Here is a 17,116-nt window from a genome sequence, read left to right as displayed (position 1 = left end):
TCGTTAGCCCTGTGCGTAAATGCTGAAGACTTTCGAGTTTTCTTTCCTCTGTTTCGAACAAGTTTATTGATTCATGAAAGAAAAACTTGAAAACAAACGTGTACAACCCTTCTGAGATGATCTGGGAAAGATTAATAATAAAGAGGAAAATGTAATAACTGGCATGTCTTCAAGGATACGTAATAAAGTTAGGAAAACACACGTTCAAGCCGGAAAATGGATCAGCGAGTGGGCTGATCTAAGGCAGTTCATAAAAAAAACCCCAAATCGGTCAGTATCTACACAGCGACTTACATTGAGTGAAAATGTGTAAATTGATGGTAAGAAGAGCAGGAAATAATTTGGTTTAGACAGTCAAAACGGGAATATCAGAGATAAAGCGGGAAAGCGGAGGCGAAGATTTATGGTTCGGCGAAGGAACTGTAGGTGAAGAGAAAATAGTAGCCAGGGGAATTAAAGGAAAAAGGTAGTTCGCATTGATATTGGACCCTGGCGAGAGGGAAAGGGAGCGACTGGGAGTTGTCCATGGGAACCACCCCACTTTCTAACATTGTTCAGAGCTGGCGGGCGGGAGCCAATAGGCGTGGTCGAGCCCTCCCCCTCTAAACCCGCCCCCCCTTTCCACCTCCCCCGCCCTCCCTCCCGCCTCTCCCCCCCACCTCGGGCTGGGGATTGAGGTTTGTGATTGGTCGCTGAGATTTGGGAAGGCGCGGCGCGATTGGCTGGCCCGCCTGGCGGCACGCGCCTTTTGGGAAAGTTTGAGTGAGTTGGAGTGAAGTTTGTGTTGAGCTGGAGCCGAGTGTTGAGCCAGAGACTGAGTGCAGCGCCTCACAGTTGACCAGAGTGCGGCTGACTTTTTACGGACAGGCAGACACATACATACATACATACAGAGAGATAGAGAAAAAAAACAACCCCGCTTTCCTCCGCCAAATATCACCAACGCTGCTCAAGTTTCAATCAGCAAAGAGAGTATTTCATAGAATTGACTCTCCAGAACGGAAAGAAAGAAGTTAGCGCACGACTGCGGGGCCGCCACTTTTACATGAAGGCTGCTTTGTCTTTGACTGCTGTCAACATCCAGGCGTCAGATGTGTCCCCAGAGTGAATAAGGAGGACCGGCCCTGCAGGATCGACACGGAGTTTACTATTTCTTTCTGAAAACACTTGGGAGAGCGGCAGAACAGGCGAGAGTTTGTCAGGAGTCTTATTTGTGTTGGTGGTGTGGGCGGGGTTGGGAGGGAGGGAGGGAGGGAGGTGGGGGTCCCCGGCAGCGGCTGGCGAAGATGGGGCAAGTCCAGAGGGAGAGTGCGAGGCGCCGGGCTTTCTTCTTGTCGCTGGTGCTGGCCGGCTGGATGGGCGAGGCGGTGGCGGGCATCACGGTGAGGTACCGGGTGTACGAGGAGCAGCCGGTGGGCACGGTGATCGGCCGGCTGGCGGAAACTCTGACCGGCCAACTGAACCCTTCCTCCCGGCGCTTCCGCGTGATGCAGCGGCTGAACTCGTCGCTGCTGACGGTGCGGGAGGAGGATGGCGAGGTCAGCATCGGCGAGCGGATCGACCGGGAGCGGCTGTGCAGGCCGACGGCCGCCTGCCGCATCAGCTTCGACGTGATCACCCTGCCCACCGAGCACCTGCAGCTGATCCAGATCGAGGTGGAGGTGCTGGACATCAACGACAACTCGCCGCGCTTCCCCCGCCCCCTCATCCCGGTCGAGATCTTCGAGAGCGCCTCGGTGGGCGCCCGCTTCCCCCTGGACAGCGCCGTGGACCCGGACACGGGCGACAACTCCCTCCACACCTACTCCCTCACCCCCAACGAGCACTTCGCGCTGGAGGTCCGCACCCGGACGGACGGCGCCAAGTACGCCGACCTGATCGTGATCCGGGAGCTGGACCGGGAGCGCCAGGCTCGCTACGACCTCCGGCTCATCGCCTCGGACCGCGGCGACCCCCCGAAGTCCGGCTCCTCGCTCCTCAGGATCAGCATCGCCGACTCGAACGACAACAGCCCGGCTTTCGAGCAAGCCTCCTACACCATCGAACTTCTGGAGAACTCGCCCGAGGGCTCCCTCCTCCTCGACCTGAACGCCACCGACCCGGACGAGGGGAGCAACGGCAAAGTGATCTACTCCTTCAGCAGCCACGTGCCCCCCTTGGTGCTGGAGACCTTCCGCATCGACCCCGACACCGGCCACTTGCTCCTCCTCCGCCCGGTGGACTACGAGCTCAGCCAGACCTACGAGATCGACGCCCAAGCTCAGGACCTGGGCCCCAACTCCATCCCGGCCCACTGCAAGATCATCATCAAGGTGGTCGACGTGAACGACAACCCCCCGGAGATCGCCGTCACGCTGGTGCCTCTGGGCAACGACGTGGCCTCCGTGTCCGAGGCCGCCCCCAAGGAGACCTTCATCGCCGTGGTCCGGGTCGAGGACAAGGACTCGGGGCGGAACGGGCAGGTGGTGTGCCGACTGCAGGGCCACGGGCACTTCAGGATCCAACAGACCAACGAGAAGAACTACATGATCCAGACCAACGAGACTCTGGACCGGGAGAAGATCGCCCAGTACAAGCTGAAAGTGATCGCCGAGGACCTGGGCACTCCAAGTTTCACCACCGTCCAATACCTCACCGTCCAGATTACTGACGAGAACGACAATGCCCCCCAGTTCCAGAAGAGCAAATACGAACTGTTCGTGCCCGAAAACAACTCGCCCGGGGTCTTCATCACCGTAATGACAGCCACCGATATGGATTTTGCTGAGAACAGCCAGGTTACCTACACCATTCTGGAGTCCTACATCTCTGGGAGTTCCATCACCACTTACCTGACCATTGACCCATCCATTGGAGCAATCTACGCACTTAGGACTTTTGACCGTGAAGAGATCAACAGGATATCATTCACTGTCCAGGCCAGGGATGGAGGGACCCCTCAACTTTCCACCAACACAACAGTTCTTTTGACCATTCTCGATCAGAATGATAACTCACCTGCCATTCTAAAGCCTGTTTTGCGGAATGGTACGGCCGAAGTACCAATCCCGACTGATGCTGGGCCCAACTACTTAGTGACTACCATAGCAGCGATCGATAAAGACTCGGGCATCAATGCCGAGTTCACTTGTAGCATCCTTGATGGCAACCAAAATGGAATTTTCATTTTGGATACAAGAACTTGTGACATTTACACCAATGATAGCTTGGTTTGGGGTCAGGAGAAAAGTTGGGACCTCGTTGTGGCTGTGCAAGATAAAGGGACACCGAGTCTCAGCACAGTGGCTGCCTTAAAAGTTGTCCTGGCCGAACCCGGGGAAGAAATCCACCATGATGAACAAAGTAGTTTGGATGACTCCATGATCATCATCATATCGCTGGGTGTGATTTGTGCAGTTTTGCTAATCATCATGGCCATGTTTGCCACGAGATGCAATCGGGAAAAAAAAGATACCAGATCTTACAACTGCCGAGTGGCAGAATCCACTTACCAGCACCACCCCAAACGACCATCCAGGCAGATTCACAAAGGGGACATCACTCTGGTGCACACAGCGACTGGGACGTTACCCATCAGATCCCAACACAGGGCTTCTCCTTCCTCCTCCCCAACTCTCTCAGGAATAGATCGGGGTCAGATGTGCAGCAGACAAACCAACCATAGCCGCCAGTCTCTCAACAGTTTAGTAACCTTGTCCTCCAACCATTTACCTGAGAACTTTTCACTGGAGCTCACACACACCTCTCCACCTGTTGAGGTGAGCATCTTGAATGTTGAGAGTTATTTGTGGTTCCTCCAGTTTGTGATTCCAAACAATTAAAACAGTTGTCCTCCCACTCTTGATTGACCCAAAAGACAGAATATATATGGGTGAAGGGATTTGTCATATTTTCCCACTAGCCTCTACCACATTCTAGCCTGTAATTTCTTTGTGTTAAGATGCTTTACCGTAACTTTCTATGTATCTTTAATATTCATTTAGTTTTCTGGAAAGCGATTTTTGCAATCAAAGTGTGGAAATATGGGTCTCCTCAGTGGTTCACCTGGTTGAAGTGTGAGCACTGGCGTGATTTTAGGCCAGCAAGATACTTGGTTCAATCCCTGGTTTATGCTGTATTAGCTCATCTAAGTGGAATCATTGGTAGGAATATGACAATTAGCTTCAGCATATCTAAGTTAGAAGGGAGTAAAATTAGCCTTTGATTGCTCTCCTGTGTGGGTCCATATGTATCTGTTTAAAAACTTGGTAAGGGCTGTCGTTTATCCAATGAGATCAAATTGCCCATCATCACCCAATGTCCAGTCCAGATGAAGAAAGGCTGCTTGAGTTATGTGTCAGAAGGTGACCATTGCTCACAGAAGCAAGTAAATAGCCTTCAAGTGGCTTGGGAAGATTACAAAACAATGTTTCGACAGTTCTGAGAGCCTATGTGTTTGATATCTTGCTGCCTAGAACCTATTATGTATATGTGCCTCAGCACTATGGGATGTTTCACTTCATTGACACAGCTGTTTAATTACAATTTTAAAAATTGATTTGTTGATTTATGCTATGCCATTTAGGAGACCACATTATACCACAGGAGCATCTCTGCAGCAAATATTAGTGCACAGTAATGAATATGTACCAAATTCCTTGGTGAACTATTTTACTGGTGTCATTAACCTATTGGCTTTAAATGGGTTACAACTCCTCTAAGGGTGCACAGATTTATTGTGTAAGTGCCCACTAGTTTACTGAAAATACTGCATAAGGAATTTCAACCTCTTATTAAGATTCAAATGAATAATTAGTAGAGGAGCACAGAGCTCAATAACCTTACATTTTTTCTTATCTAGTTCTTCACCTCCATCACCCTTTCCCCTTACAAATATTTATTTAAAGTATCGCTAACACTCAACAGTTTAGTGAAGCCAACTCTGCCTATTAATAGTATATAATTATGCAGAGTGACTTTCGCTGAGCTGCAGAGATGGCATTGATGTGCAATTGACTTAAAATCTTTGGTAGCAATGCCAGGTTCAAGCACCCACCTTTCCTTACTCTGGGATTTTAACTTTTAATGCATCCCTCAGTTCTCTTATGATTGCAACATTTAACTTGTTCCAATTTTGAAGAATTCAGGAGCAAGAAATTAGTTAAGATAAAACAGCTTATAATAACATTCTATCAAATATACCTGTAATGGGAAGTAGGAAATTTTGTAATTGAAAAAAACAAGTAAATGATTGAAATTCCTGATGAGAAATCTTATGACTTAAGGTAAACGTGCCCATGGATATTATCTGTCTTTGTGGAAACATGTAGATACATATTGAAATAGAAGAGTTACATTTTGTAGATTTTTGGCTTGTTTGGCCGTAACTAAATGTCCAGCTTCCATATAAATTAAACAGTTGTTGATAGCTGCAGTATCTAATTAATCATTTTACTGTTGGATTAATAATGGGAGGAGTTCCAGCCTGTTAAGAGGTTAATTGAAATTCCTGTGTGGTTGAATTGTATGGTTGATTCATACATACTGCTACTCTACCCAAGGTGCGGTGCCTTACAATTCAACACTGTTTTATTGTAACTGAAATGCTTTTAAAAAAACTACAATGTTCTTATTGTTGATGTCACTTGCTTCATGTCCTTGAATGGATCAGATAAATAAATATACAGATTATAAGGGGTGAATTTCCATTAATTCACTAGAACTTCAGAGAAGACCTAAGAAAACCCTGGAAAAATAATGTACGCAGTGTTGATGTTTTTCCAGGATTTCCACACTCCTTCCACTGAAGTCATGGCAGACGGTTAAGAACAACCTTTGTGGAAATACATCTGTGTCAGAAAAGTCTTGCAGAAGCTATTAGATTTGTTTGCTTTTTTTTGCCTAAGAGTAAATTTGATTCTCTATTTCTGTTGCATCTAGCAAGTTTCTCAGCTGTTGAGTATGCTGCATCAAGGCCAGTATCAGCCAAGACCAAATTTTCGAGGAAATAAATATTCCAGAAGTTACAGGTAAGGGGAAAAAAAATTGCATTTAATTGCTGCCTTTTCAGATATGCACATTTGTATAATAATGATTTATTATTAACTCTTTGTAGATACGCTCTTCAAGATATGGACAAATTCAGTCTGAAGGATAGTGGTAGAGGTGACAGTGAAGCCGGAGATAGTGACTACGATTTGGGTAGAGATTCTCCCATTGACAGGCTTTTAGGGGAAGGCTTCAGTGATCTCTTTGTCACTGACAGTCATCGATTTCATCCAGGTACAGTAATCACATTGTTTAACATTCACAGTAAAAACAATTATTGACCTTTAAGGCTTTGCAACACTTATTTCAACATTTCATGCTGATCAAAGATGAGGAACAATTTTTTTTAGCTTTCTGCACCTTGTGGCAACATCAGGTAATCTTAGGTCAAAACTAAATAATTAACTGCAAGATAAATCTCTTCCCTCTCGAGCTTAATTCCAACCTTCAGTGATTAATTTAGTTTCCAAATTGTGCAAATTGTTGTTGAATCCTAGTTTTTTCTGCTTTGGCCTTGAGTCCACTCAAAATTGTGTGGAAATGTTCAAAGGTCATTTGACTCAAGACCCTGTAGAAGTGGAAAGAGATTTCAGTTTGATTCTCTGATGTCTCCTTCCAAGCTGGAAGCTGTGGTCAACAGTAGCATAGATTGGAGAATTCTGATGTTTAGACCCATCAGTGAGCTGAACTCCCTCTAGGAGTACACCATAAACACTTCTATCTCAGTAGCCTGGTTGAAATTCTAATATTATTTCCTTTTTTATTTAAACTTCCTGTTTAATATACCTACAATGTTTAACCGAAAGATACATATGCAACATGCTAAATTTATTCATAGTGTATAAGATAAATTTAGAGTTCCCGTTTTTAGCAGCAATATCACTGCAAACAAATGAGTTGTAGAGAGTCCAATACAAATTTTGTGTGGAGTCTCGATCCCCGTTGAAGTAAGCAGCCTTCTGAAAATAAAAGGATCCCATGTGGGTAATATATTCAGCAGTTTCTAAAACCTCACTGACTAATGCTTGGTATGATTTCAAGGGAAGAGACAAATGGTATTCGCTGAAATAAAGAAAACAATAATAATTGAATATAAATTAAGTCACATAAATACTGTTGATAGCACGTCTTACAACGTTTTCCTGTCTAAGATGTTATGCACTCAGTCTTGCTATTGAACATGCTGTGTTTTATAAGCTTTGCACTTTTCTAGTATTTCTACTGTGGGTGCATTGACACGTTCATCAATTTTTACAAGTGGAATAAAACACTAATTCCTGCTTCTGAGAAAAATTGGCAGTTTCCATTTTGATCTGCCATAAAAAGTTATTTTTATTCATTCATGAGATGGGGACATCATTGATAAGGCCAACATTTATCGCTCATCTCTAATAACTCTTGAGTAGGTGGTGGTCACCTTCTTGAATACAAATGAATGGCTTGCTAGGCCATTTCAGAGGGCAGTTAAGAGTTAACCACATTGCTGTCAGTCTGGAGTCACATATTGGCCAGGCCATGTAAAGATGAAAAATTTCATTCTCTAAAGAGTAGTAGTGCACCAGATTGGTTTTTACAACAATTTGGTAGTTTTATGGTCAGTATTATTGACACTTTTTTTAATTCTGGGTTTTATTTAAATTTAATTGCATTTAAATTGTCCAGCTGTCTTGGTAGGTTTTAAATGCATGTCTGGATCATTAGTGCACGCCTCTGGACTACCAGTCCAGTAACATAGCCACTATGCCACTTTAGCCCAATAGTGATGGAGCTGTGGGAAAGGTGATTAGAACATCAGCTGCTGTGATACCAGTGATCTCCACAATGGACAGTTTCTTGAATGATGGTTTTTGTTTTGCAGCAATGAAATTGTGCACAGATGAATGCAAAGTACTGGGCCACTCTGATCAATGCTGGATGCCTCCTTTGTCTTCAGGCGTTTCTGCTGATTACAGGAGCAACATGTTTATTCCTGGTGAGGATACACAACAGCTACAGGAAGATGATTGTGACTCTTCAGATTCCAATGAAAAGAAAAAAAGCTTTTTGACCTTTGGCAAAGAGTCTCAGAATGAGGAGACAGAGGACCTGGGGACTTCATCCCTCTTGTCAGAAATGAACAGTGTTTTCCAAAGATTGCTGCCTCCACAAATGGACATCTATGCAGAATGCAGTGAAGTTGGCAGTGTCAATTCTTTGGAAAATAAAAAAGGACCTTTGGGAATGAAGCCAGTTCCCTATCCACAAGGGGTGGCAGCTTGGGCAGCAAGCACTCATTTCCAGAATCCGGTGAACAGTGTTGGTATGGCTCCTGTTAATCATATAAATCCCCCACCAATCTCTAAATGGTTGCCTGCCATGGAGGAAATCCCAGAAAATTATGAAGAAGATGAATTTGATAATGTTCTCAGCCAGCTTGCTCCCTGTAAGCGTGAGAGTAAACACGAACTCATTGATGCCAGTGAACTTGTAGCAGAAATTAACAAACTTTTACAAGATGTCCGACAGAGTTAAAATTGGTTGTGTACTTTATTTTTTCTCTTCCTCTTTTTTGGAAACTGGAAGATTGGAGAGTCATTGTCAACGATTTGCATTTATCAAGTAAATGTATCTATGACTTTGAATACAGTTATATTTTCACATTAAGTATACCAATTTAAGTGTAATTATGTTCGTATTTTAAAAATACATTTTGTATTCTATTTATATATTTTTCAAATAAAACTTATTTTTATATTCTACCTTTTCTTTTCATTACAAAAAGCAATTTTAAATTGCCTCGGTGTAACAAAATATATTTTGACTTTAATTAATTGATAGCAAGAGTGGATCTACTTTGCGTCACATTTTAACCAATACAATTCCAATATGTTCTGAAAAGAGTACTTTTTCACGACTAGTGGGACTACAGGTTATAGAGTTAATAGGTACTCAAACACATTATTTTTTAATTTGTTATTTGTGTTCTGTCACTGCATTGTGTATAGTAGTTACTGTTTTTTTTATCTCACTTGTGGTGCCCTAGGGCACTTGCCATCATGTCTTCTGTTCCTGTCAGGTGACACTGGGGCACCTCAGTATCAATCCTACTTTAAAAGGTTGCAATTGATTCATGCTGACATGGGTGACCCAGTTTATCACTGGCTACCCACACCACTGTAGCTGTATCTTTCTGTAGTATCTTTTTTAGTTACATTAGCATGTCTGCCAGAAAACAGAACCTTCTAAAGCAAATATATTTTCTATGATAATGTATTGTAACTTGAAAAGAACAGTGGTACATTCCCTGATAAATTCGTGATATGCAGTACCTGATATTTGGAACCTTGCCTGGATTTTTGTTTACCAAAAATGCTCCATATTATTCACTCTGTACTATTTAAGAGTGTCGATTTTAGATTCTTATGTGATAATACATTAAAGAGGTACTTGCTGTACAACTGATATTCACCAATATGGTTGGGCACATAACTCACAACTAGCAATAAGATCAAGAGTGAATTATGATCAGTACTAACTTGCCCTTAATGACATGTATTCTGTTTATACAACATTCCAAACAATTTAAGTGGTAAAGAACAGATTTAATTTTTTAATTTAAATGGGAATTACATTGGTTATCTGATTAATTGGTTCCAGAAATGGCACTATCGTACATCATACAATTAGTTTTATTTTGAGTTAATGGGGCGGATATGTATTATTGGAATTTCTATTCATTAAACCACAAGAACAACAATTTGTATTTACATAGTACCTTTAACCAGGAAAATGTCCCAAAGTGCTACACAGAAATAATCCAACAATTTTTTTTACGAAGCCAAAGAAGGATCTATATGAAGCTTGGTTCAAGAGATAGGATTTAAAGAGGATCTTAAAGTACAATTGAGGTAAAGAGGTTTAGGAGAGGAATCTCAAAGCTTCGATGTTGACTGTGTGCTACGAAGTGTTGGAGCTGGAAGGCGTAGGAAGGCTTCTAAATGAATACTTTGTGTCGGTGCTCACAAGTGAGAGGGATGACATGGATATGGAAATTAGGCAGAAGGACTGTGATATAATTAAAGAAATTAGCGTAGAAAGGGAGGAGGTTCATAGTGGCCTGGCAGGCTTAAAAGTAGATAAATCTCCAGGCCTGGGTGAAATGTATCCCAGGCTGCTGAGTGAGGCAAAGGAGGAGATAGCAGGGGCGCTGGCAATAATTTTCAATACCTCTCTGGCCACAGGAGAGATGCCAGAGGACTGGAGGACAGCCAATATGGTGCTGTTATTCAAGAAGGAAGGGATAAACCAGGGAACTGCAGGCCAATCAGTCTAACCTCAGTGGTGGGGAAACTATTGGAAGCAATTCTGAGGGACAGAATTTATCTACACTTGGAGAGGCAGGGATTAATCAAGGATAGTCTGCATGGCTTTGTTAGGGGGAGGTCATGTCTGACCAATTTGATTGAATTTTTTGAAGAGGTGATCAGGATGTGTAGTTGAGGGCAATACATTTGACGTAGTCTAGTTGGATTTCAGCAATGTGTTTGATAAGGTTCTGCACAGGAGACTGATAATGAAGGTAAGGGCCCGTGGGATCCAAGGCAATTTAGCAAATTGGATCCAGAATTGGCTGCATGGCAGGAAGCAGAGGATGATGGTCAAGGGGTGTTTTTGTGACTGGATGCCTGTGTTCAGTGGGGTTCCACAGGGATTGGTGTTGGGTCCCTTGCTGTTTGTGGTGTGTATAAGCGATTTAGACTTGAATGTAGGAGGGTTGATCAGTAAATTCGTGGATGACATGAAAATTGGTGGGGTGGTAAATAGTGTGGAGGATAGCCTTAGATTACAGGAGAATATAGACAGGCTGGTCGGTGGCAAATGGAATTTAACCTGGATGAGTGCGAGGTGATGCACTTGGGCAGGACAAACAAGGCACGGGAATACACGATGAATGGTAGGACCCTAGGAAGTACCGAGGATCAGAGGGACCTTGGTGTGCATGTAGACCGGTCCCTTAAGGTAACAGGACAGGTAGATAAGATGGTTAAGAAGACATATGGGATACTTGCTTTTATTGGCCGAGACATAGAATATAAGAGTAGGGAGTTTATGTTGGAACTGCATAAAATCCTGGTTAGCCCACAGCTAGAGTATTACATACAGTTCTGGAATCTGCATTATAGGAAGGATGTGACTGCACTAGAGAGAGTGCAGAGGAGATTTACCAGGATGTTACCTGGACTGGAGAGTTTTAGTTATGAGGAGAGATTGGATAGACGGGTTATTTTCCCTGGAGCAGAGGAGATTGAGGAGGGACATGATTGAAGTGTATAAAATTATGAGGGGCATAGATAGGGTAGACAGGAAGGAACTTTTCACCTTGGTGGAGGGATCAATAACCAAGGGCAATAGACTTAAGGTAAGGAGCAGGAGGTTTAGAAGGGATGTGAGGAAGAAATTTTTTTCACCCAGAGGGTGATGGGAATCTGGAACTCTGCCTGAAAGGGTGGTAGAAGCAGAAACCCTCATAACATTTAAGAAGTATTTGGATGTGCACTTGTGATGCCAAGGCATACAAGGCTATGGGCCTAGTGCTGGAAAATGGGATTAGAATAGTTGGGTATTTGTTTGACCGGCACAGACTTGATGGGCCAAAGGGCCTTTTTCTGTGCTGTAGACCTCTATGACAGCTGAAATCATGGCTGCCAAGATTAGAACAAAGGGAGTTGTGTAAGAGGCCAAAGTTAAACAAATGCAGAATTCTGGAGGAGGTTATGGGTATGAGGAGGGGTGAGGTCGTGAAGGGATTTGAACATGAGGGTGGCAATTTTAACTTGTAGGTGTTGGACTGGGAGCCAATGTAGGACAGTGAGCACAAGCATGATGGGGAAGCAGGACGTGATGTGGGTTAAGATATGGGTAGCAGAGCATTGGATGAACATATGTTTATGGAGGGTGAAAAGTGAAAGGGCAGATAGGACAGAAATAGCTGAGTCGGAAAGCATGGTTGAGCATTTGAGCAGCAGGTGCTGGACAGGCGTTATTAATGTGATAGATATAGTTGCTCATTGTGCTGGATAGGATATGCTGTCATAAGTTCAGCATAGGGTCAAATATGATTCTGAGGTTGTAAACCATCCAGTTAAGTCTAAGAGAGTTGTTGGAGACAAAGGTAGAAGTGGTAGTGAGGTGATGTAGTTTGTGGGACAACCAAAGATCATGATTTAGATCTTGCCAATGTTTAACTGGAATTACATGCAGCTCATTTACGACTGCATTAGTAAGCTCGCAACACAAAGGCAGTGGAGGGGTCAAGAGAGTTGGCAAAGGGGTTGAGTTAGGTGTACTCGGTGGTACCTGATATGTCTTTAGATGATGTTGCCAAAAATACATCTTTGAAGGCCGGGCGTTGGAGGGTGGTGGGATCTGTAGGATGTTTGGGTGGAAAGATAAATCATTGCACAAGATTCTGTGGTACAATTGAATAGGTAAGGGTGGAACTAAGTGAGACAGTCTCACTTGGGTGGACAATGGAAGAGAAGCGTTGGAGGAGGATGGTGTAGTCGGCCATGTCAAAAGCTGCATGGGCCAAGAAGCACAAAGTGTGATTGTGCACCATGGTCACAGTCACAGACAAAGTCATTTAGGACTGCAATTTGGAGTTATTTATGGACATTTAAGTGCCCCAGCTTAATTGCATAAGAAGTATGCATCTTAAATACATGAATCGTAAAAAATTGTCACTGTTGCTACAGTTTCTGAATTTAATTTGTTCAGCTTCATGACCAATTTTCAGATGATAAAAATGAGATTTAAGAATCAAACTAAAAAAGTTGTAATCATGAAGACCTTTCTGCCACTTTGTAGTTTATAAATAAGTGTTGTGCATTGGCATCATTTAAAATATATTTATACACTGCTGAATGTAAACAGTTTTGGCCTGTAGAATCCAATTGGAATGGTAGTGGACATATAGCTTATGTTAGTTGTCAATATGGCTGTTTTTCAAAGCATGTGAATACAGATGCAGAAAAGCAATTTTTAAAAAGGCTGTATTTGCTGCCAATGCTGTGCATGTGCAGCTGCCATCTTTACTGGGGGAAAAATGCAGCAGGGTGCGTGTGCAGGAATCACTGGCCCTGGGATTGCAAAGATTACAACGCTGGCAACACCAAGTTAACACTTGTAACAATCCACTTCATCCTCAGCTCATCCCAAACCTCACAGACCAGGCTGGAAAGAGCAAATGGCAAATGGGACCCAATCCTTCCACCCATCCTCACCTCCGACCCCCAATTAAAATGACCCATCACACTGGTGCCTTTATTAAAAGATGAAAGACATTTAATTAATTCAGAAGGATGGTCCACCTGGTTGTGTATTTTTTTGTGTATGTATCATTTTGGGGATACATGGGCAATGAAATAAACTGCTGAAAGGAAGTTGTCACTGTTTATGAAGGTGGAGTTATGTCTCCTGCAAATTACGTCTTTGGATTCTGTGCATGCGTAGCCAGATATCAGCAGCCATCTTGCACAGCCATTTTGCACTGGCAGGAGATACAGTGTGAAAAAAAGAGGATCTCCATTGTTCAATGGATAGTTACAACAAATAATGTGGCACTGAGCTATGCAGATGAGGAAGGCGCTGTGAGTTATCTAGTTCATGGCAGGAGGCACTAGAATGGGCTTCAGTAACTCCTGGCTAGGTAGGGGTAAATTGATCCCGCTTCCAGCTTTTTAACAGCTATTTGGTGACCCCTGCTGGAAAGTTCAAATGTGGACGTGAGGACAGATTGGGGTCAGTTATGATTCTATTCCATGGTCTGGTCAAGATGTCTGCCGGTGACTGTCTAGTCATACATACGAAGAACTGCCGCTTGAACAAGGGCTTTCTATCCATTTTAAATCAGAACACATCACTGGGCAGCTTTTTCAGGTGAGGAGAAAGGAAAGTGGGATATAACTGGATACAAAAAGAAGTTAACAACAATGTTTCTCAATAGCATAGTCTTTATTTTAACAAAGACCTTGAAAGTAAAGAATCGTATCTGCATTTTACCATGTAACAAGTCAGAATGCCCATTAAAAATTCTAACTATTGGAAAGAAATTTTGCTGATAGCTGTGCAAAAATATACAATGAAACATTAAAATTTACATTAGACAGCAAATTAAGGTTTCTTGAATGGTGTTCTTATGGACATCACTTGATCTTATTTAAAAGGATCCAACATTTCTGCACATATCAATTTAATATCTTAAATTTTTACTCTTCTGTCTTTGTTAGATTTTACATTAAAGTGAGGGTGAGACTAACAGTTAATTTATATCATAATGCACCCAGATTTTGACATATAATTATAATGCAATATAATTATAAACTATGATTCTTTACATAAATCAACCAGTTATAATGTCTACTATGCTTTTTGTCTGAAGGTGTATTCTGCATAACAAATATCTGAAGACATTTATTGAAAATGACTATTCCCATTATCTGCTCATCTCAGTAGCTAAAACAAGGGAGTGACAAATGCTACAGCTACACTGGTCTTTTCTTGATGGATTATTGCTATGGTGCCAGCAAAGATACAAAACTTTCAAAAACATTTCTAATATTGGACAATTCAGGCAGCAGCCTTTTGCTTATGCTGCAAATCCGGCACATTAAAGAACAAATATTCTTTTAATATTCACAATGTATATCAATGGTTTGGATGAGGGAACCAAATGTAATATTGCTAAGTTTGCTGATGGCACAAAACTAGGTGGGAATGCGAGTGGTGAGGAGAATGTTAAGAGGTTTCAAGGTAATTTAAACAAGTGAGTCTAAAGTGAGTGGACAAATACATGGCAGATGCAGTATAATGTGGATAAGTGTGAAGTTATCCACTTTGGTAAGAAAAATAGAATGGCAGACTATTATTTAAATGGTGATGGATTGGGAAATGTTGATGTACAAAGGGATCCGGGTGTCATTGTACACCAATCACTGAAAGCAAGCATGCAGATGCAGCACGCAATTAAGAAGGCACATGGCATGTTGGCCTTCATTGCAAGAGTACAAGAGCAAGGATGTCTTACTGCAGCTATACAGGGCCTTGGTGAGACCACATCTGGCTTATTGTGTGCAATTTTGTCTCCTTATCTAAGAAAGGATATACTTGTCACAGAGGGAGTGCAGTGAAGGTTCACCAGACTGATTCTTGGGATGGCAGGATTGTCAAATAAGCAGATATTGGGCCAGCTAGGCCTGTATTCACTGGGGTTTAGAAGGATGAGAGGGGATTTCATTGAAATGTATAAAATTCTGACAGGGCTGGACAGACTGGATGCATGGGTGATGTTTCCTCTGGCTGAGAGGGGTCTAGAAAAAGTGGTCACAATCTCAGGATATGGGGTAGGTCATTTAGGGCTGAGATGAGGAGAAACTTCTTCAATCAGAATGTGGTGAACCTGTGGAATTCTCTACCACAGGGTGCTGTGGAGGCCAAGTCACTGAATATATTTAAGAAGGAAATAGATAGATTTTATACTCTAAAGGTGTCACGGGGTATGGGGATAGAACAGGAGTATGGCTTTGAGATAGAGGATCAGCCATGATCATATTGAATGGCAGAGCAGGCTCAAAGGGCCGAATGACCTACTTCTGCTCCTATTTTCTATGTTTCTATGTTTTTACAGGTCTCCTAGGATAAAAAATAACAAATCAATCAACCACATTAAAATTCCATACTTCTATAAAAACTCCACATAGTTTCTATAGAAATGGAATTCAACCATTGTGCCATAACTTCCTCCATCCTGAAATAAAGATAGTGACTGATCTCTGAAGACTTAATGTCATTATAGCTGACTAAATTTATTTAGGGTACTTTAGCATAACACAACCAAGTTCAGCTTCACTGCACATGTTTGATTTAATCATCACTTAACCAAGTTAAACAAGACCTTCAGACACTGTCAATTCCACTTACTAAGATAACAGATGCACTGAACGCAACATACTATAAAACATCATTTGTTTTCCTTCAGGAAACCAAATTACTGCAATATGTAATGCTTTGCAAATTCAAGCGGAAAGATGTGGCCAGGACTTCATGGTGCATTGCAAACGTCAAAATTATGTAACACAGGATGATGGCTGCCCTATTTTAAAGGTGATATTATCCTGAGTTTTAATAGCTAAATACACAACAGTGTCAGTAAACAAAATGAATAGCGTCTATTACTAAGGCATGAATACTAAGTGATGCATTTTACTTTAAACACAGGGATTATGCTTATCTGTTCTTCAGTATGTAAGCAATCACATTGACAAAATACTACTGAGTACTTTAGAACTGAATGTAGCTTGATACAATCCTTTTTATCCTCTCATCATTAACCTGAGGTCCTAATTTACAAAAAAAAGCATTGGCTCAAATGAAATTTATTTTCTCTAAAGTGTCTGTAGAGTGGGGTACTTATCAGAATTCACTGAGTTAAGGTTCACTTAGAACATCAGCTGAACTGTTACTGCATGCTTGGAATCCATCTGTCGAGTTGTGTAGTTTCTAGTGAAGTTTTTATGAAGTTTCTCAGGCATAAATTTGCCTTCGGTCATTTATGGGTTTTGTACCAAGAAATACATTTCTGGCTATCCCAACCCCAGGGATCACAGCGCTAAAATATACTTGCTGCAAGGCTTAAGTAAAAGGTAGGCAATGAATAGACTGAGGGAACAACAAGTTAAACATGACTACAATTTAGTTAATGAATAAAACTGATCAATATGCAGTGGAAGTCAAAAGGAATAAATAACATTAACCACAAGCATTTTTTCCCTTAAGACCTGTAAAATAAACTGCCATTATTACATCATGTTAGAGGGTAACAGCCTTTGATTTGTCACACTGCTTGTCCAACAATGAGTGTGGGTGAGGAGAAATCCCCTCCATTAAATACTTGAAGACCAAAGCCATTATCTTAGATTCCAGCTAAAATTATATTTCTTCTTTTAGCCACCGATTCCATTCCACTCCCTACTATCGGTCTGAGGCTGAACCAGACTGTTTGCAACCTTGGTATTCTATTTCTGATCCTGAGCTGAGCTTCTGAAGCTATGTC

The 17,116-nt window shown here is 42.2% G+C and overlaps 1 protein-coding gene across 1 annotated transcript; it reads left to right on the top strand.

Moving 5' to 3' along the window:
• Positions 1–1,310: 1,310 nt before the first annotated feature.
• On the top strand, positions 1,311–8,714 carry pcdh18a (protocadherin 18a). Its single transcript, XM_041201714.1, has 4 exons — positions 1,311–3,758; positions 5,920–6,008; positions 6,095–6,261; positions 7,886–8,714. Exons 1-4 carry the CDS (start codon positions 1,356–1,358, stop codon positions 8,536–8,538), a joined length of 3,312 nt encoding a protein of 1,103 aa, XP_041057648.1. The 5' UTR covers positions 1,311–1,355; the 3' UTR covers positions 8,539–8,714.
• Positions 8,715–17,116: the final 8,402 nt, after the last annotated feature.

Source organism: Carcharodon carcharias, chromosome 1 (assembly GCF_017639515.1).
Source record: "Carcharodon carcharias isolate sCarCar2 chromosome 1, sCarCar2.pri, whole genome shotgun sequence".
Lineage (NCBI taxonomy): Eukaryota > Metazoa > Chordata > Chondrichthyes > Lamniformes > Lamnidae > Carcharodon > Carcharodon carcharias.
Note: the sequence above shows the minus strand (reverse complement) of the source record. Positions and strands in the feature narration are given on the sequence as shown.

Coding starts and splice junctions, on each gene's coding strand:
- pcdh18a (XM_041201714.1), top strand. CDS start 1,356: ATGGGCGAGGCGGTGGCGGGCATCACGGTGAGGTACCGGGTGTACGAG. Junction 3,759..5,919: donor ACACCTCTCCACCTGTTGAG/GTGAGCATCTTG, acceptor TGTTGCATCTAG/CAAGTTTCTCAGCTGTTGAG. Junction 6,009..6,094: donor AAATATTCCAGAAGTTACAG/GTAAGGGGAAAA, acceptor AACTCTTTGTAG/ATACGCTCTTCAAGATATGG.